The 21,524-nt window shown below is 40.6% G+C and overlaps 1 protein-coding gene across 2 annotated transcripts in view; it reads left to right on the top strand.

Annotated features, from left to right (window-relative positions):
• OCA2 (OCA2 melanosomal transmembrane protein) overlaps positions 1–21,524 on the top strand; it is a gene marked incomplete at both ends in the record, with an annotated part of 172,560 nt that overhangs the window by 61,979 nt on the left and 89,057 nt on the right. For both annotated transcript variants that reach the window (XM_079710371.1, XM_079710370.1), the window contains 3 exons: positions 434–572; positions 11,807–11,939; positions 20,341–20,488. In XM_079710371.1, the coding sequence (XP_079566497.1) occupies positions 434–572; positions 11,807–11,939; positions 20,341–20,488 (420 nt within the window). The remainder of the gene's footprint in view (positions 1–433; positions 573–11,806; positions 11,940–20,340; positions 20,489–21,524) is intronic.

The raw sequence follows: 21,524 nt of genomic DNA, 5'->3' as shown, positions 1-21,524 counted from the left end.
AGCCACTGGGTGGCGGTGGTTTCTGCTCTAGCCTCATCCTACTCAGAGGGGTCTGGTGGCAAAGACTCATTCATCTGTGCCAGGGCCTGCCCTGCACAGGGTCCTGCACCCTGAGCGCTTCCTCCAGACCTGTGGGGGCAAGGCAGGAGTATATTTTCACATGGATATTTCAGATGGGTTGTATGTTAACTTTCAGAGAAATCTAATGCTGAGAGTCAACTTTATCCAGTAGCTCTGTAGCATTGTTGTCATTTTTTTACCCCTCAGCATTGCCCTTCTCACAGGTGTGTGAGTTTGCGTGTGCATGTGCACGAGCACGTGCACACACATGCCTCCCTTGTACAAGCAAATGCTTTAAAAATTTTTAAGTCTCACATGGGCCGTTCACAATGTGAATAGCGGGACTGTTTTCATCTTCCTCCATTCATGACAGATTGTGTGAGGTGCTCAATCTTGATCCAAGACAAGTCCTGATTGCAGAAGTGATCTTCACAAACATTGGAGGAGCTGCCACTGCCATTGGGGACCCACCAAACGTCATTATTGTTTCCAACGAGGAGTTGAGGAAGATGGTATGTATCAGTATAACAGGGTTGCTTCCAATAAATAGAAGTGTGCAGCTTACCTGCACACTTAATAAAATTTTACCCTAAATGGATGTCACTTCTTCATATGAAGTGCTCTTGGTCATCTTGAGAGTGGGAAGTTAGGTGACTGATCCTCTAATTTAGAGTTAAGTGGTCTGAATTGATTTCATTCTTTTTTTTTTAACATCTTTATTGGACTATAATTGCATTACAATGTTGTGTTAGTTTCTGCTGTATAACAAAGTGAATCAGCTATACATACACATATATCCCCATATCTCCTCCCTCTTGCGTCTCCCTCCCACCCCTCTAGGTGGACACAAAGCACCGAGCTGATCTCCCTGTGCTATGCAGCTGCTTCCCACTAGCTATTTTATATTTGGTAGTTTATATATGTCAATGCCACTCCCTCACTTTGTTGCAGCTTATCCTTCCATATCCCCGTGTCCTCAAGTCTATTCTCTACGTCTGCATCTTTATTCCTGTCCTGCCCCACGTTCGTCAGAACCTGTTTTTTTGTTTGTTTTTTTTAAGATTCCATATATATGTGTTAGTATATGGTATTTGTTTTTCTCTTTATGACATACTTCATTCCATATGACAGATTCTAGGTCCATTCACCTCACTACAAATAACTCAACTTCATTTCCTTTTATGGCTGGGTAATATTCCATTGTATATATGTGCCACATCTTCTTTATCCATTCATCTATCGATGGACACTTAGGTTGCTTCGATGTCCTGGCTATTGTAAATAGAGCTGTAGTCAACATTGTGGTACATGACACTTTTTGAATTGTGGTTTTCTCAGGGCATATGCTCAGTAGTGGGATTTCTGGGTCATATGGTAGTTCTATTTTTAGTTTTTTAAGGGACCTCCATACTGTTCTCCATAGTGGCTGTATCAATTTACATTCCCACCAACAGTGTATGAGGGTTCCCTTTTCTCCACATCCTCTCCAGCATTTATTGTTTGTAGATTTTCTTTTTTTGCAATTGTAAATATGTTTTTTAATCACAGTAATAATTCACAAATACATTATTGCTGTAACACATTTAAACACCATAGATAGAATTAAATCCCCCTGTGGCCATCCCTCCTCAAGGGAGTGGTCTGCATTCCCTTATATACAGATGACCAGTGTAACCAGATTCATGCATCTTAATTTTAAAACCAGAGATCAGGACAATGTAGATGAGAGCTGTCACTCTCTAAGCATTGTAAATTTTCTATTCATTTATAACATAAATTACATAATGGAATATTATGTATATGTATGTTTTACTTATTATCTTATACTTACATTTCTACAATGTAGTTTTTCCACCTAATGTCTGTTAAAAATTATTTGCTTTTGATTTTATTTATTTTTATTTATTTATTTAACATCTTTATTGGAGTATAATTGCTTTACAATGGTGTGTTAGTTTCTGCTTTATAACAAAGTTAATCAGTTATACATCTACATATGTTCCCATATCTCTTCCCTCTTGTGTCTCCCTCCCTCCCACCCTCCCTATCCCACCTCTCTAGGTGGTCACAAAGCACCGAGCTGATCTCTCTGTGCTATGTGGCTGCTTCCCACTAGCTATCTATTTTACGTTTGGTAGTGTATATATGTCCACGCCACTCTCTCACTTTGTCACAGCTTACACTTCCCCCTCCCCATATCCTCAAGTCCATTCTCTAGTAGGTCTGTGTCTTTATTCCCATCGTATCCCTAGGTTCTTCATGACATTTTTTTTCTTAGATTTCATATATATATGTGTTACCATACGGTATTTGTCTTTCTCTTTCTGACTTACTTCACTCTCTATGACAGACTCTAGGTCCATCACCTCACTACAAATAACTCAATTTCGTTTCTTTTTATGGCTGAGTAATATTCCATTGTATATATGTGCCACATCTTCTTTATCCATTCATCTGTTGATGGACACTTAGGTTGCTTCCATGTCCTGGCTATTGTAAATAGAGCTGCAATGAACATTGTGGTACATGACTCTTTTTGAATTATTGTTTTCTCAGGGTATATGTCCTGTAGTGGGATTGCTGGGTCATATGGTAGTTCTATTTGTAGTTTTTTAAGGAACCTCCATACCGTTCTCCATAGTGGCTGTACCAATTCACATTCCCACCAGCAGTGCAAGAGTGTTCCCTTTTCTCCACACCCTCTCCCGCATTTATTGTTTCTAGATTTTTTGATGATGGCCATTCTGACCGGTGCGAGATCATATCTCATTGTAGTTTTGATCTGCATTTCTCTAATGATTAATGATGTTGAGCATTCTTTTTTTTTTTTTTTTTGCGGTACGCAGGCCTCTCACTGTTGTGGCCTCTCCCATTGCAGTGCACAGGCTCCGGACACGCAGGCTCAGCGGCCATGGCTCATGGGCCCAGCCGCTCTGCGGCATGTGGGATCTTCCCGGACCAGGGCACGAACCTGTGTCCCCTGCATCGGCAGGCGGACTCTCAACCACTGTGCCACTAGGGAAGACCCGTTGAGCATTCTTTCATGTGTTTGTTGGCAATCTGTATATCTTCTTTGGAGAAATGTCTATTTAGGTCTTCTGCCCATTTTTGGATTGGGTTTTTTGATTTTCTGATATTGAGCTGTATGGGCTGCTTGTAAATTTTGGAGATTAATCCTTTGTCCGTTGCTTCATTTGCAAATATTTTCTCCCATTCTGAGCATTGTCTTTTCATCTTGTTTATGGTTTCCTTTGTTGTGCAAAAGCTTTTAAGTTTCATTAGGTCCCATTTGTTTATTTTTGTTACTATTTCCATTTCTCTAGGAGGTGGGTCAAAAAGAATCTTGCTGTGATTTATGTCGTACAGTGTTCTGCTTATGTTTTCCTCCAAGAGTCTGAAAGTGTCTAGCCTTACATTAAGGTCTTTAATCCATTTTGAGTTTATTTTTGTGTATGGTGTTAGGGAGTGTTCTAATTTCATTGTTTTACATGTAGCTGTCCAGTTTTCCCAGCACCACTTATTGAAGAGGCTGTCTTTTCTCTATTGTATATTCTTGCCTCCTTTATCAAAGATAAGGCAATCATTTGTGCGTGGGTTTATCTTTGGGTTTTCTATCCTGTTCCATTGATCTGTATTTCTGTTTTTGTGCCAGTACCATACTGTCTTGATTACTGTAGCTTTGTAGTATAGTCTGAAGTCCAGGGGCCAGATTCCTCCAGCTCCATTTTTCTTTCTCAAGATTGCTTTGGCTAGTTGGAGTCCTTTGTGTTTCCATACGAATTGTGAAATTTTTTGTTCTAGTTCTGTGAAAAATGCCCGTGGTAGTTTGATAGGGATTGCATTGAATCTGTAGATTGCTTTGGGTACTAGAGTCATTTTCACAATGTTGATTCTTCCAATCCAAGAACATGGTATATCTCTCCATCTATTTGTATCATGTTTAATTTCTTTCATCCGTGTCTTACAATTTTCTGCATACAGGTCTTTTGTCTCCTTAGGTAGGTTTATTCCTAACTATTTTATTCTTTTTGTTGCAGTGGTAAATGGGAGTGTTTTCTTAATTTCACTTTAAGATATTTCATCATTAGTGTATAGGAATGCAAGAGATTTCTGTGCATTAACTTTGTATCCTGCTACTTTACCAAATTCACTAATTAGCTATAGTAGTTTTCTGGTAGCATCTTTAGGATTCTCTATGTATAGTATCATGTCATCTGCAAACAGTGACAGCTTTACTTCTTGTTTTCTGATTTGGATTCCTTTTATTTCTTTTTCTTCTCTGATTGCTGTGGCTAAAAATTCCAAAACTATGTTGAATAATAGTGGGGAGAGTGGGCAACCTTGTCTTGTTCCTGATCTTAGTGGAAATGGTTTCAGTTTTTCACCATTGAGGACGATGTTGGCTGTGGGTTTGTCCTATATGGCCTTTATTATGTTGAGGTAAGTTCCCTCTATGCCTACTTTCTGGAGGGTTTTTATCATAAATTGGCATTGAATTTTGTCGAAAACTCTCTCTGCATCTATTGAGATGATCATATGGTTTTTCTCCTTCAATTTGTTAATATGGTGTATCACGTTGATTGATTTGCATACATTGAAGAATCCTTGCATTCCGCAGATAAACCCCAGTTGGTCATGGTGTATGATCCTTTTAATGTGCTGTTGGATTCTGTTCGCTAGTATTTTGTTGAGGATTTTTGCATCTATGTTCATCAGTGATATTGGTCTCTAGTTTTCTTTTTTTGTGACATCTTTGTCTGGTTTTGGTATCAGGATTATGGTGACCTCATAGAATGAGTTTGGGAGTGTTCCTCCCTCTACTATATTTTGGAAGAGTTTGAGAAGGATAGGTGTTAGCTCTTCTCTAAATGTTTGATAGAATTCACATGTAAAGCCATCAGATCCTGGGCTTTTGTTTCTTGGAAGATTTTTAATCACAATCTCATTTTCAGTGCTTGTGATTGGTCTGTTCATATTTTCTATTTCTTTCTGGTTCAGTCTCGGAAGGTTGTTCATTTCTAAGAATTTGTCCATTTCTTCCAGTTGGTCCATTTTATTGGTATATAGTTGCTTGTAGTAATCCCTCATGATTCTTTATATTTCTGCAGTGTTTGTTATTACTTCCCCTTTTTCATTTCTAATTCTATTGATTTGAGTCTTCTCCCTTTTTTTCTTGATGAGCCTGGCTAATGGTTTATCAATTTTGTTTATCTTCTTAAAGAACCAGCTCTTAGTTTTATTGATCTTTGCTATCGTTTCCTTCATTTCTTTTTCATTTATTTCTGATCTGATCTTTATGATTTCTTTCCTTCTGCTAACTTTGGGGTTTTTTGTTCTGCTTTCTCTAATTGCTTTAAGGGTAAGTTTAGGTTGTTTATTTGAGATGTTTCTTAAGGTAGTATTGTATTGCTATAAACTTACTTCTTAGAACTGCTTTTGCTGCATCCCATAGGTTTTGGGTCCTTGTGTTTTTGTTGTCATTTGCTTCTAGGTATTTTTTGATCTCCTCTTTGATTTCTTCAGTGATCTCTTGGTTATTAAGTAGTGTATTGTTTAGCCTCCATGTGTTTGTATTCTTCCAGATATTTTCCTGTAGTTGATATCTAGTATTACAGCATTGTGGTCAGAAAATATACTTGATATGATCTCAATTTTCTTAAATTTACCAAGGCTTGCCTTGGGACACAAGATATGATCTATCCTGGAGAATGTTCTCTGAGCACTTGAGAAGAAAGTGTTTTCTGTTGGTTTTGGATGGAATGTCCTATAAATATCAATTAAGTCCATCTTATTTAATGTATCATTTAAAGCTTTTGTTTCCTTATTTATTTTCATTTTGGATGACCTATCCATTGGTGAAAGTGGGGTGTTAAAGTCCCCTACTTATATTGTGTTACTGTCCATTTCCCCTTTTATGGCTGTTAGTATTTGCCTTATGTATTGAGGTGCTCCTATTTTGGGTGCATAAATATTTACAATTTTTATATCTTCTTCTTGGATTGATCCTGTAATCTTTATGTAGTGTCCTTCCTTGTGTCTTGTAACAGTCTTTGTTTTAAACTCTATTTTGTCTGATATGAGGATTGCTACTCCAGCTTTCTTTTGATTTCCATTTGTATGGAATATCTTTTTCTATCCCCACACTTTCAGTCCGTATGTGTCCCTGGATCTGAAATGGGTCTCTTGTAGACAGCCTATATACCTATCTTGTTTTTGTATCCATTCAGCCAGTCTATGTCTTTTGTTTGGAGCATTTAAACCATTTACATTTAAGGTAATTATTAATATGTATGTTCCTATTACCATTTTCTTAATTGTTTTGGGTTTGTTATTGTAGGTATTTTCCTTCTCTTCTGTTTCCTGCCTAGGGAAGTTCCTTTGGCATTTGTTGTAAAGCTGTTTTGGTGGTGCTGAATCCTCTTAGCTTTTGCTTGTCTGTTAAGATTTTAATTTCTCCAGCACATCTGAATCAGATTCTTGCTGGCTAGAGTAATCTTGGTTGTAGGTTTTTCTCTTTCATCACTTTAAACATGTCCTGCCACTCCCTTCTGGCTTGCAGAGTTTCTGCTGAAGGATCAGCTGTTAACCTTATGGGGATTCCCTTGAATGATATTTGTTGTTTTTCCCTTGATGCTTTTAATATTTTTGTTTGTATTTAATTTTTGATAGTTTGATTAATATGTGTCTTGGCCTGTTTCTCCTTGGATTTATCCTGTATGGGACTCTCTGTGCTTCCTGGAGTTGATTAACTATTTCCTTACCCATATTAGGGAAGTTTTCAACTATAATCTATTCAAATATTTTCTAAGTCCCTTTTTCTCTTCTTCTTCTGGGACCCCTATAATTCGAATGTTGGTGCATTTAATGTTATCCCTGTGGTCTCTGAGACTGTTCTCAATTCTTTTCATTCTTTTTTTCTTTATTCTGCTCTGCAGTAGTTATTTCCACTATTTTATCTTCCAAGTCATTTATCCGTTCTTGTGCCTCAGTTATTCTGCTACTGATTCCTTCTAGAGAAGTTTTAAGTGCATTTATTGTGTTGTTCATGATTGTTTGTTTGCTCTTTAGTTCTTCTAGGTCCTTGTTAAACGTTTATTTTTTCCATTCTATTTCCAAGATTTTGGATCATCTTTACTATCATTATTCTGAATTGTTTTTCAGGTAGACTGCCTATTTCCTTTTCATTTGTTAGGTCTGGTGGGTTTTACCTTGCTCCTTCATCTGCTGCGTCTTTCTCTCTTCTCATTTTGCTTAACTTACTCTGTTTGGTGTTTCCTTTTTGCAGGTTGCAGGTTCGTAGTTCCTGTTGTTTTTGGTGTCTGTCCCAGTGGCTAAGGTTGGTTCAGTGGGTTGTGTAGGCTTCCTGGTGGAGGGACTAGTGCCTGTGTTCTGGTGGATAAAGCTGGATCTTGTCTTTCTGGTGATGTGTTTTGGGGTGTCTGTGACCTTATTATGATTTTAGGCAGCCTCTCTGCTAATGGGTGGGGTTGTGTTCCTGTCTTGCTAGTTTTTTGGCATAGGGTGTCCAGCTCTGTAGCTTGCTGGTCGTTGAGTGGAGCTGGGTCTTGGCATTGAGATGGAGATCTCTGGGAGATTTTCACTGTTTGATATTATGTGGAGCTGGGAGGTCTCTGGTGGAACAATGTCCTGAACTTGGCTCTTCCACCTCAGAGGCACAGCCTTGATGCCTGGCTGGAGCACCAAGAGCCTGTCATCCACATGGCTCAGAATAAAAGGGAGAAAAAAGAAAGAAAAAGATAAAATAAAATAAAAAAGTTATTAAAATAAAAAACAAAAAATAATTATTAATTTTTTAAAGTAATTAAAAAGAAAGAAAGAACACCGAAACCAAAAAACAAATCCACAATGATAACAAGTGCTGAAAACTATACTTAAAAAAAAACACAGAAAAACAGAAAATGGACAGACAGAACCCTAGGACAAATGGAAAAAGCAAAGCTATACAGACAAAATCACATGCAGAAGCATACGCATACACACTCACAAAAAGAAAAAAAGGGGAAAAAATATATATCGTTGCTCCCAAAGTCCACCTCCTCAGTTTAGGATGGTTTGTTGTCTATTCAGGTATTCCACAGATGCAGGGTACATCAAGTTGACTGTGGAGATTTAATCTGCTGCTCCTGAGGCTGCTGGGAGAGATTTTCCTTTCTCTTCTTTGTTCGCAGGGCTCCTGTGGTTCAGCTTTGGATTTGGCCCCGCCTTTGCCTGTAGGTCGCCTGAGGGCGTCCGTTCTTCGCCCAGACAGGACGGGGTTAAAGGAGCCGCTGATTCGGGGGCTCTGGCTCCCTCAGGCCGGGGGGAGGGAGGGGCACAGAGGCGGGGCTAGCGTGCGGTGGCGGAGGCCGGCGTGACGTTGCACCAGCCCGAGGCGTGCCGTGCGTTCTCCCGGGGAAGTTGTCCCTGGGTCATGGGACCCTGGCAGTGGCGGGCTGCACAGGCTCCGGGAGGGGAGGTGTGGATAGTGACCTGTGCTCGCACAGAGGATTCTTGGTGGCGGCAGCAGCAGCCTTAGCGTCTCATGCCCGTCTGTGGGGTCCGCGCTGTTAGCCATGGCTCGCGCCCATCTCTGGAGCTGCTTCAAGCGGCGCTCTGAATCCCCTCTCCTCGAGCACCAGGAAACAAAGAGGGAAGGAAAAGTCTCTTGCCTCTTCGGCAGCTCCAGACTTTTCCCCGGACTCCCTCCCGGCCAGCCGTGGCGCACTAACCCCTTCAGGCTGTGTTCATGCCGCCAGCCCCAGTCCTCTCCCTGGGATCCGACCAAAGCCCGATCCTCAGCTCCCAGCCCCGCCCGCCCCAGCGGCCGAGCAAAGCCTCTCGGGCTGGTGAGTGGCGGTCGGCACCGGTCCTCTGTGCGGGAATCTCTCCGCTTTGCCCTCCACACCCCTGTGGCTGCGGTCTCCTCAGTGGCTCTGAAGCTTCCCCCCGCCACCCGCAGTCTTCGCCCGCGAAGGGGCTTCTAGTGTGTGGAAACCGTTTCTCCTTCACGGCTCCCTCCCACTGGTGCAGGTCCCGGCCCTATCCTTTTGTCTCTGTTTATTCTTTTTTCTTTTGCCCTACCCAGGGACGTGGGGAGTTTCTTGCCTTTTGGGGGGTCTGGGGTCTTCTGCCAGCGTTCAGTAGGTGTTCTGTAGGAGTTGTTCCACGAGTAGATGTATTTCTGGTGTATCTGTGGGGAGGAAGGTGATCTCCGCGTCTTACTCCTCCACCATCTTGAAGCTCCTCCCTCAACCACATATTAAACAGCCCTAGCTAGATAAGTCTCTTTAGGGGAACCATGTACCCTCTGCTTCTGAATGGCATCTCACACATCATTGGAAGGCATTTCCTACTGTGCCCCAGAGATGTGTGCGCTAGGACATTCTTCAGGCCTTTCCCATCAGGCCCCTGTGCCGTGCACCACTGCGACCTTCCTTGTGGCTCTCTCACCAGGCTGCTGTGCCCTTGGGGCACACTTCAAAACCAAAACAGTACGAAACAAGGCTGAGAGGGAAGAAATAGAACCAGCACCTTGCAAGAAAGGGCTGCATTTAAGCACTGCACTGATGTAAGCATGATAGTGGGTGGTTTTGTTACTTTATAGCTTTGTTACAGGTTTTCCCCACTATCCGGAAATAGAGCTTTCCTATGACACCTTTTGGAAGCCAAAATGGCATAAAGTTAAAAGAGCAATCACCTGTTTTCATAAAAGTGGAAATCCTCCTCAGATTTCTTTCTTAGCGAAAACAGGTGCTAATGTAGGTCTTTTGTAAAAGCAAAGTGACATAAAGCGAAATCTGAAAAAGTGGGGGATACCTGTATTGTGTCCCAAAGGGACCCAGAATTACTCAGGATGTAAGTACTTCTGCCTTCATGCGCTCTTCCCTCCAAAAAACCTTAATTACATTTACATTAATTATGTTATTACATTACTTGTAATATTAATTACATTTACATTACATTCATGACTGAATTCATATACAGAAAAATACGTTAATATTATATTAATATTATATTTTAAGCCATCTTCTTTGACTCAAAAGATTTTCTGTTTTGTTTCTGATTTTAGAAGAAACTAAATGATTTTCAAGGGCCCCTAAATGTGTCTTGGACCTTTTTTAAACCAGATATTTGGGACATGCATTCTATAGATAAACACAAAGTCCAAGGTAATATCCTTGTTGAAGAACTACTAGAAAAGTGGTGAATTCTTATATGGCCATTAAAAGCATGCCATGAGTCCCACATCCTGGTAGGTCTCCCTGCTGTCTGTATGTGATTAACTTCATATAACCTCATATGTTATTCATACACTGTTTTCAAGGGCAACCTTTGGATGTGCAGATAAACTGCAAAAGAATAAGAACTTCAGATCATGGCACACTGGCAAGCCTAAATTTTGGCACAACTTACTGATAATGGCTTCTAAGTTGTGTCGTATCTTTAGCAATGTTATAAGTGGTTTCAGATCTTTTCCAGAAATGAGGGGGACACATAAGTAAATTTTAATAAACAACAACTAATATAATTGAAATCACTCCTTCCAGCTCAGGCCTTTAGAAGGTGGTCTTCCTGACTTGCTGCCTTGGGCATGGTCTCTGAAGGTGGTCACTAATGACCCCTGGACCTACTCTCCCTACCCCCATGGTCCCTCCTGCCTGGGGGTCACCCCCAATGCTTTGTCATTGTGCCTCTGACCCCTTTTTGTGGCATCAGTAGTCCATGAACACTACAGAAAAGACTTGGAGTCCTTGCCAGTAAGAAGCTGATTCTCACAGCCTGCTTCGTGGGGACAGCAGCCTCATCTGTCCTGCGAGGAGCTCAGAGGGCACGTATTTGCTGAAGGTTGAAGCACAGTGTAAACAAAAGGACAAAACTGACTAATATTGTTGGTGACATATTACCTAACAAATTAACCTAGCGGGGATTTCATCCAACAACAAAGATGTTCTCAGCGGCTGACCGTGGAAAATAGCCCACAGACAGGCAAAGGAAGTGTGAGGGGAAGGAGAGGGCTCCTGCCTAGGACCGTTGAGGCTGGTTGGAACACCCTGGGGGGCTTCAGTCCTGATGGCCACTGGGTGATCTGTGGAGGACAGTGCTTTCCAGGCATGGCAGTGCTCTTTCAAACTGATGGCAATGACTTAAGTGAAATATTTTAAAAAGTCAATTTACCTTCAAATGGGAGAATGTTGCCCCATAGTCTTTTTTTTTTTAATTGAAGCATAGTTCATTTACAACGTTGTGTTAGTTTCAGGTGTACAGCAAAGTGATTCAGTTATACTTACATGTATATCTATTTTTTTCAGATTCTTTTCCCTTATAGGTTATTACAAAATATTGAGTATAGTTCCCTGTGCTATAACAGTAGTTTCTTGTTGGTTATCTATTTTCTCTATGGTAGTGATAGTTGTATGTTTTGTCCCCATCAGTCCTGTTTCACCGGATCCTGGGGGACAAGTTAGTCCAGTGGTGAAGTAGACACAGCTAAGGTTGGGATTAGATGTGATGACCTGTTTTTTGTTTCCTCCCAAGTTTGCTTGACATTCAGGTAATAATTGGTTTTTCAATGTGAAAGAAACAAATCCTGAATGTTTTCAACAGCATGGTGAAGAGTACCTGTTCTGTGGACTTTTTGCTGGGTTCCACGGCCCTCGGGCTCCGCCCTCCCTGGACCCTGCCATGGGGCTGCACCTGTGCTGCGGGAAGGCCCGCCTGTGGTTTCACTTCTCTTTCCTGTTTCTAGGGCCTGGACTTCGCTGGGTTCACCGCACACATGTTTGCTGGGATTTGCTTCGTTCTCTTGTTTTCCTTTCCACTCCTCAGACTGCTTTACTGGAACAAAAAGCTGTATAACAAGGAACCCAGTGAGATTGTCGGTGAGTGGAAGTACCTCCTCATATAGCCTCAGAGTTTACTGCCACGATACTATTGTTTCTGGGGGAAGTTGCCACGAAAAGTTAAGAGGTTAATCGCCTGTAAAATATCAGGGAAGCGTCAGTCGTTGGGATGCTGCACACTAGCATGTCCCTGTCTGCCTCCTGGTACGCAGTGTGCTTTCAGGGGCTTTAAATCCATGAGCTGTGCCTCTTTAGTTTTCTATAGAGTGAAATGTGGGAAGCAATGTCCACTGTATACAGTTTGCATGTCATGACAGCATTAAACCACGTGTATACAATACAAATAGCATAGCATATAGACTGTACTGTTCTAATATGTTGTAGTTTGAAACTAAATGTGATTACAAAAATGGCAACACAATCCAGCCCAGGGGATATAATACTGTGTCCATCAAGATCATATTGGTGAGGCAGTGACCAGGAGGAATAGGGCTCGTGGCCATCTAATGGTTTTGCATTTTCCTCACTTAAAATTTTTAGTAGATATTTTATTGAGAGCATTACTGGTCAGGATAGATTAGAAGCAATAGAGTATTTGGGAAACAGTCAGGGTCTTCTTGGCCAGGCCCTGTGCAAGACACTGTGCAGGTTGCCTTGGTAACCGACGGGACCACTGCAAACGATTCCATTACTTATCTGTTTTGAAGAAAATTTTAATCAACGTTTGCTGTTTATATTAAAATAGATATTTCTTGCAATGAGGTACCTTGATCCATGTTTCTCATTGACCAGTGTATTAATTGGCTAGGGCTGCTACAACAAAGTACCATGGACTGGGTGGCTTAAACAAAAAATGGTTTATTTCCATAGAAGTTAAGGTGGCTTAATAAGCCACCTATTGTGGCTTATTACCTCATAGTTCTGGAGGCTGGAAGTCCAAAATCATGGATTGTTTGGCTGTGAGGAGGGACCTGTTCCAGGCCTGTCTCCTTAGCTTTTAGATGGCTGTATTCATGTTCACATGGCATTCTCCCTGTGTGTCTCTGTGTCCACATTTCTCCATTTGTAAGCACACCAGTCATCTTGGATTTGGGGCCATTCTAATGACCTCACCTTAGCTAATTACATCTGCAATGACCCTATTTTCAAATAAGGTCACATTCTGATGTACTGGGTGTTAAGACTTCAACACATGAACTTTGAGGGGACACTATTCAACCCATAGCAACCAGTTAGAGGCGTTCAAAATGTTTTATCATCAACTAGTATATGTAAAGTGCGGTAACAATATTTAGGTTTAGTTTTCTAATTGAAAGCATCATTCCAATGGATAGCTAAGGAGACTATAATCAATTACAATGGCTAATCTGTCTCTAGAAGCTTGTGTGGGCACAGCTGCGCCTCTCCCCAACATCCCTCAACCACCCTGGTGATCAGAATGACTCGGGAACGACTGTTATATATACAGGTTACCAGGCCCACCCCCAGGCAATCTATGCTGTGTATAAGCTCTTCTGGAGAGCCTTATCTTGAGATTAATTTAGATATACTGATTTGGAAGTATAGAAACAAATCCGTGTAATTGACTCCTCCGCTCTTCCAGAGTAAGGAGCTGAGGAAAACTTTGAGGGAAGAGGGAGGGGATGGTTGGGACATGGATAATGCTGAAACCCTATGGCAATGCCAAGACAGGCTGTAAACAGCGCACGGTGAGCTGTGCAGAGCCAGAGCAATCACTCTGAGCCACTGTTGGGTTTTGGGGTGCTTGGTATAACTACAGATTACTAAGCCCTACCCCAGAGATTTGGGTTCAGTAGGTCTTTGGTGTGTAGAGAGCATCAGTCAGATGCTTGGTTATGCTGCAGTAAAAAGTAACCCTGAAATCTCAGTGACTCTTCCTCACTTTGGCCTCATGCCCACTGTGGCTGGCAGTGCCTTCCTGGTCAATAGTTCTCAGAGCCCTGAGCTGCTGGTCATCGTACAGAGAGAACCACATGTTCCTCTCTACCACTGAATGACACAGCTCATCCTGACTGTCACCAGTTGCAGGGGCCAGGATGAGTCAGCCTGCCAAGTGATCAGAATGGGAGAGAATTTGACTTATTTGTTGAAAAGCACAAATAATAACCAGAGCCTGCCCCTCTGGTCACCGAATATCAACTCATGCTTCTTCTTCCTAATATCTTATATAGAATTTTTATATCTTTGTACAATAGGGATATTGGTGTGCAGTGTCTTCTCTTGAAATGTCTACTTTTTGCTGTCCTCAAAGGATGAATATAGAAGTGTACCCTCCTCTTCAGTTTTTGGGAAGAGATGGTATAAAATTGCTACTACTTTTTTCCTTAAATGTTTGCCAGGGTATTTAAAGGCTTGGACCTCCCTCCCTCCCTTCCTTTCTTTCCTTCCTTCTAGTTTTTAACTACATGTTCAAATTCCTTAATAGATATAGGGCTAGCTATTAAGGTTGTCTATTTCTTCTTGAGTGCTCACTTGTGGTTTATGTCTTTAAAGGAATTTGTCCATCGTACCTCAATTGTTGAAAGAATTATTCTAAAATTTTTCATAATAGTTTTTCATTATCCTTTTAATGGCTATAGAACTTTTAAAATTGAAGTATAGATTTGCAATATTGTGTTACCTTTAGGTGTATGACAAAGTGATTCAGTTATATATATATATATATATTTCAGATTATTTTCTATTAGGTTATTATAAGATATTGAGTATAGTTCCCTGTGTTATACAGTAAATCCTTGTTGCTTATCTGTTTTATGCATCATAGTTTATATCCATTAATCCCATCCTCCTAATTATACCTCCCCTTCCTTTTCCCCTTTGGTAAACATAAGTTTATTTTCTATGTCTGTGAGTCTGCTTCTGTTTTGTATATAGATTAATTTGTGTTATTTTTTAGATTCCAAGTATAAATGATATCCTATAATACTTGTCTTTCTTTGTCTGACTTACTTCACTTAGTAGGATATTCTCTACGTCCATGTTGCATGTTGCTGCTAATGGCAATATTTCATTCTTTTTATGGCTGAGTAATATTCCATTGTATATATACACCACATCTTCCAACCAATCATCTATTGATGGACACTTGGATTGTTTCCATGTCTTGGTTATTGTAAACAGAGTTTCTGTGAACATTTGACTGCATGTATCTTTTTTAATTAGAATTTTCATCTTTTCTGGATATGTGCCAAAGTGTGGAATTGCTGGATCATATGGTAACCTTATTTTTGGTTTTTCAAGGAACGTCCATAATGTTCTCCATAGTGGCTGCACAAATTTACATTCCCACCAACAGTGTAGGAGAGTTCCCTTTTCTCCACACCCTCTCCAGCATTTATTATTTGTAGACTTCTTAATGATGGCCATTCTGACTGGTGTGAGGTGGAACCTCATTGTAGTTTTGATTTGCATTTCTCTAATAATTAGTGATACTGAGCATCATTTCATGTGCTTGATGGCCATCTGTGTGTCTTCTTTGGAGAAATACCTATTTAGGTCTTCTGCCAATTTTTTGATTGGGTTGTTTGTTTTTTGATATTGGGTTGTATGAGCTGTTTGTATATTTTGGATTAATATCTCTTGTCAGTTGCATCATTTGCAAATATTTTCCCCCATTCTGTAGGTTGTCTTTCATTTTGTTGATAGTTTCCTTTGCTGTGCAAAAGCTTTTATGTTTGGTTAGGTCCCATTTGTTTATCTTTGCTTTTATTTCTTTTCCTTGGGAAACTGATTTAAGAAAATATTGCTATGATTTATGTCCAAGAAGTTTCACCTATGTTCTCTTCTAGGAGTTTACGGTGACATGTCTTATATTTAGGTCTTTAAACCATTTTGAGTTTATTTTTGTGTATGGTGTGAAGGAGTGTTCTAATTTCATTGATTTACATGAGGCTGTCCAGCTTTCCCAACACCACTTGCTGAAGAGACTGTCTTTTCTCCATTGTATATTCTTGCCTCTTTTGTTGTAGATTAACTGACCATAGGTGTTTGGGCTTATTTCTGGGCTCTCTATTCTGTTCCATTGATCTATATGTCTGTTTTTGTGCCAGTATCATGCTGTTTTGATTACTGTAGCTTTGTAGTATTGTCCGAAGTCTGGGAGGGTTATGTAATGGCTATAGAATTTTTGATAAAGGAACCTCTCTCATTCCTGATATTGGATTTATGTCTTAACTTTTTTTGATTGGTTTGTCTAGAGGTTTATCAATGTTATTGATCTTAACCAGCTTTTGATTATATAGATTTTTTTCTACATTTTTTCTCTTTTAATGATTTATACTCTGATATTTATTATTTATTTTCTCCTGCTTACTTTGGGTTTATTTATTTATTCTTCTTTTACTAGTTTCTTAATGCGAGGTTTGAGGTTATTGGTTTTATATATATCTTATTTTCTAGTATAGGTATTCAGTGCTCTAAATTTCCTTCTAAGTAGTGGTCTTCCACCAATTTTGATATGTTTTGTTTTATTTCCCTTCAAATCAAATTACTTTCTGATTTCCATTTTGAGTTCTTCTTTGATCCTTGGATATTTTAGTTGTATTTACCTACACCAAATTTGGGGATTCTTCAGTTACCAAATTTAATTTCACAGTGGTCAGAGAACATATTTTGTAAAACTTGAACCCTTTTGAATTGATTGAAACCTGTTTTATGGTAGAATGTGGCCTATTCTCATAAATATTCTATTTGCACTAGAAAAGAATATGTATTCTGCTGTTGTTGGTTGGAGTTATGTCAATATGAACAATTAGGTCAAGTTGGCTGATAACGTTATTCAGGTCATCCATATTCTTGCTGATTTTCTGCCCACTTGTCTATCAATTATTGAGAGGTGGATATAGAAATCTCTGATTAAGACTGTGGATTTGTCTATTTATCTTTGCAATTCTATGATTTTTTGCTTTATATATTTCAAAATTTTGTTACTAGGGTACATAAACATTTAGGGTTATTATGTCCTCTTGAAGAATGAACACCTTTATCATTATGAAGTACCCTTCCCTATCCATAGTAATCTTCTTGTTCTGAAAACTAATTTGATCTTAATGTAGTGATTCCAGCTTTCTCTTGACTACTGTTAGTGTGGTATATTTTTATCATCCTTTTACTTTTAACCTTTTTGTGTCTTTATATTTAAAGTGCATTTCTTGCAAATAGCTTATAGTTGGGTCTTGCTTTTTTATCCAAGCTAATAATCTGTCTTTTAATTGATATGTTTAGATCATTGATATTTAACTTGATTAGTGATATGGTTGAATTTAAGTATATCATCATGTCACATTTTCTAATTGTGATTTTAGTTATAATTATATCACTAACTTCAAGTGATATTATACCACTTAACATAAAGTATAAGAATCTTACAGTAGTATAATTCCATTTCTCAACTCCTGGCCTAGGTGTCTTCCCCTGAGACTCCTGAATTAGAGCCAGGTGACCCTCCTCTAGGCTCCTGGCAGCCACCACCTCCTGTGAGAGAACACATCCCACATGGTAATGTCTTTGCCTGTTTGTAACATGTATACGGCAACCACAAGTAATGCCACAAGGGGGTGGTTGAGAAGCTTGGAAAGATAGGGGCTGGTGGTAATCAGAGAGGTAGAGATGAGACATCTGATGATGTGTCCTGGTCAGGGCTAGTCAGGCAAAGCAAGAGCTAAAACTTATACAGTGGGATCAGAGCTCACAATGGCACTCACCATTTGAGGATCTTGAGTCTTCCCTAAAGATCTTTTCAGGTCATGGGGAACAATGGGCTATTTGAAAGAAGGAAGCTATCTATCATCTATCTATCTATCTATCTATCATCTGTTTTCTTAGATGGATCATCCTAGATAGGTAGAAGATAGGTAAATAGGAACATAGATTCCTTGTTTCCATATATCTAACTGTATTTATCTATAGATAGATAAATAGATATATAGATAGTTTCTATAGATGATAGATAGATAAATAGATAGATAGATAGATAGATAGGGCAAACAGTGTTTATGATTAAACAGGGTTGGTTTGTCAGGAAGTGGCTTCAGTCAAAGATTACTGAGGAGCAGCAATCAGAATTAGGCAAATGTGAGGAGATGAAGCCTGGATAAGCTGGTGACCTGAGTCAGGAACAGGTGGATCCTGCAAGACCCACACCATCATATCCTGAACTGCTCTTGTGGCCTAGTACTGCCTTAGCTCATGTTCATTTACGATGTATCTTATTTCTCTGTCTAGCTTGTTGGAGGCCTGTCTTCTAACTTGTCAACTTATTCTTCTCCTTTAACATCTAGCATGGTGTCTGGCACCCATTACATGTTCAGTGCAGAAATGTAGAGGAGAATGACATTGATAAGACCAAAATGACATTTCAGGTTCATGTACCTGGAAGATTAATGATGTCATATAAGAACTAAGACAGTGAGGGAAGAGAGAGTTCTGTGGGGGAAGATGGAATGTTTATCTGTGAATCTTGTAGCACAAGGTTCAGAGGGCAGTATCAAGTAGCTGATTGGGTTCACAGTCTTAGAGCTCAGCAGAGACAGCGTGGAAAAATGGCAGAGGAGGTACAGAGGAAGCCTGGGAGCCGAGGAGTGGATGCTTGGCTAAACTGAGCTCTGGGTGCAGGCAGTGAACTCCCTTCTCTTGGACAAAATCGCTCTCAACCAAAATTTCCCATGATTGATGATATATTTATTTCATCCACAACTAGAAAAATGAAAGTGCACTACTTGAGCATTAACCCATGGGTTGATCTGAGGAGAGTAGCCCGTCCTGTTTGATTTGATGGGCTAGAAGGCAGCTAGGCTCTGGGTGTGCGTGAGGGGCTGAGGGTGACACTGGAGAAGACACCTGCAGAAAGGAGCCCTGGGGACCTGGAAGGCCAGATTCACAGTTTCTGCTTCTCCAAACACAGAGGTGGGGAGGCTCCCACAGGCTGGTCCGGGAGCTGAGCTGAGCAATGCTCCTGTGTAGCTCTTCAAAGTTGGTCAGCTGCTTGAGAGAGTGGCAGTCACTAGTATGGCTTGAAAGAATGGCTAGAAAGTCTCTGATACTTTAGGGATGGGCTTTGAATGATATCCACTATATAATGAAGCTCAGAGCACTGGACGAAATAATGGCACTCTCTGTACTTTCTCTGAAGCTGCTGCACCACCTTGTCCCCCCATTCCTGTCCCAGTGCGGCATTTGTGTGTGTGTGTGTGTGTGTGTGTGTGTGTGTTCAGCATTTCAGAAGCCTAGTTCATATGTTTTTGTCCTCTTCCTCCTCCTCCTTTTTATATTATCATAACCTCACAGGTTGTTTAATGAGGTGTGAATTATGTTTATTGAGGGAATTATGGATCTGTTTCTCTGTAGAGGCTTTCAGGTTATACCCAAATTTCTTCTGTTTTAGCAAGCTACAAAGAATCAATATGTACTGAATGGAAGTACTTTACTTATCTTCATTCTAAAAAGTTTTCATCTTTGAAAGGCTGACCCTTTAAAGAAAACCATGGTGGCATTTTCCTTGTCATTGAGCCCAGACTTGCGCACTGCTTCACAGGCCTTGGGAGAATTGCCCTGCCTTGACTCTGCTCTGAGCTAGTGTCAACTGATCTAATCCTGCTTGAAAGTGTGTGTTCTTTTAATTTCATCTTGAATTTTTAAGATATGTAGTATAGTGCATTGTACATGAGAGGTGATTCATGAAAATACTGTGCTTCCTTATATTCTTTTAGTGGATATTTTGAGAAACTTATGTAGTATCTTTAACAGTAAACTAGAGGTTAAAAGTAAAATTTCATAAGATATTATAGTATTTTAGGAGCCAATGAATTGGCAATTCATTTTTCTCTTCTCTATCAGAAGGGGTTTAAATTCATTGATGGGTGAAAATTTGCCTCATTCTTTTAATTTCAGAAGTGCATAAAGTTGTCTACATTTCTCTCCTTTGTGTCCTTTCGTAGACACAAGCTCAACTTGGGGGCCTGGTCAGGAGGGAGGGCTCTCCCCATCTCCTGCTATTACCAAATGCCCTACTGGGGAGACCAGGCACCACCTACTACACTTGTATTTCCGATGTGTACTAGATCTGTTTCAAAGATTGGGCAATGTCTGGTTTTTGAACTGAGATCTGAACTACTGGCTCCAAGAAGTAATTTCTTGGGAGGGAAAAAGTTTGTTGGGTGCTAGCTTTCATATGCCTATTCAAGAATTTATTCTTCACCCAAAGAGTTGAAATTATCTTTGCATCTACTGTAATTTTTAAAAGTCAGCTTTGTCTTCTGGTTCTCTCATAATAACATGAAAGCTAAGAAGCCACTGCTTTGGTTTGGCCCTTGGAGATCTGCATCACGGGTGTGTGTTTTCTGTTCTTGGAGGGTGCTGAGGGGAGTAGGTGCTGATGTCTGAGATTGCAGGAGAATGAAACCTCTGCTTTCCTTTCCTGCAGAGCTGAAGCATGAGATCCATGTCTGGCGCCTTACTGCACAGCGCATCAGCCCAGCCAGCCGTGAGGAGACAGCCGTTCGAGGTCTGCTCCTGGGGAAGGTGCTGGCGCTGGAGCGCTTGCTGGCCCGAAGGCTGCACAGCTTCCACAGGTATCAAGCCAGGCCCTGCTCAGACCACTCTTGGTTTACAGCAGTGGTTCTTATCTTTACCAGTTATACTCAATGGTTGGATTGTATCAACAACCTATTTATGACCACCCTAAGAGTGTCCAAATGTCATGTGCAAAATGTGAGCTAAAGTGATTGTGAAGAGTACCCCATGGTACTGCGAAAGAGTAACACTAGCTGCATGCTGCTAAGTAAGTTTTGGGTGCCATACACTGTGCTAAGCCTGCTATGATGCAGTATTTTATTTAACCCTCACTTAGCTCTCTGGAATGTGTGCTGATATTAGCCCCAGCTTAAGGATGAGAAAACTGAGGCTCAGAGAATTTGAGCAACTTGCCCAGGGTTATGCATCTAGGAAAGAGTGATGCCAGGGATTGGGTTCACACTCAACTACTGCCTGTCACACTTCACACCTAACACATTGCATAATAAAAATAAAAAACAATTAATATAACAAACTAATCTAACAAAATATTCTCCCAGTAGTTGATTTTCCAGGAGCTCAAAGAATACCTAATTCCTGCTCAATTCATTTCTTGGAGGTTTTTTTTGGCCACCTTATGGCATGTGGGAAATTAGTTCCCTGACTAGGGATTGAACCAGGGCCCCCTGCATTGGAAGCACAGAATCTTAACCACTGGACCACCAGAGAAGTCCCTTGAGTTTGTTTTTAATCAAAGCTGAGACCTAACAGTAAGAGTGAAGTGCTGAGTTTTCCCTCCCCACTCGGATGAGGTGCTGAGTTCCAACCTGCCTTTACGCTGGAAGTACTGACAGAAAGAGCGAGAGCCTGCTCACTCCTCAAGGATGTGGAAGCCTTCCTGCAGTAGGGTTGAGAACTGGGTGGAGATGAGAAGTCTGTCACGGCAAGGGGAAATGTGGGTCCTTGTGAAGGTAGTGAGAATGATCTTACATGTTGCAGTTTGCTGAGACCAGCCCTGTGTTCCCAGAGAGCAGGCAAGCAGACTGAGGACAGGAGCTGGGCACAGTGCCAGTGCCAACCTCTGAGGGCCGTCTA

The sequence above is a fragment of the Hyperoodon ampullatus genome (genome assembly GCF_949752795.1).
Source record: "Hyperoodon ampullatus genome assembly, chromosome: 8".
Classification (NCBI taxonomy): Eukaryota; Metazoa; Chordata; class Mammalia; order Artiodactyla; family Ziphiidae; genus Hyperoodon; species Hyperoodon ampullatus.
The sequence above is the reverse complement of the archived record's forward strand: the minus strand, read 5'-3'. Positions and strand labels throughout refer to the sequence as shown.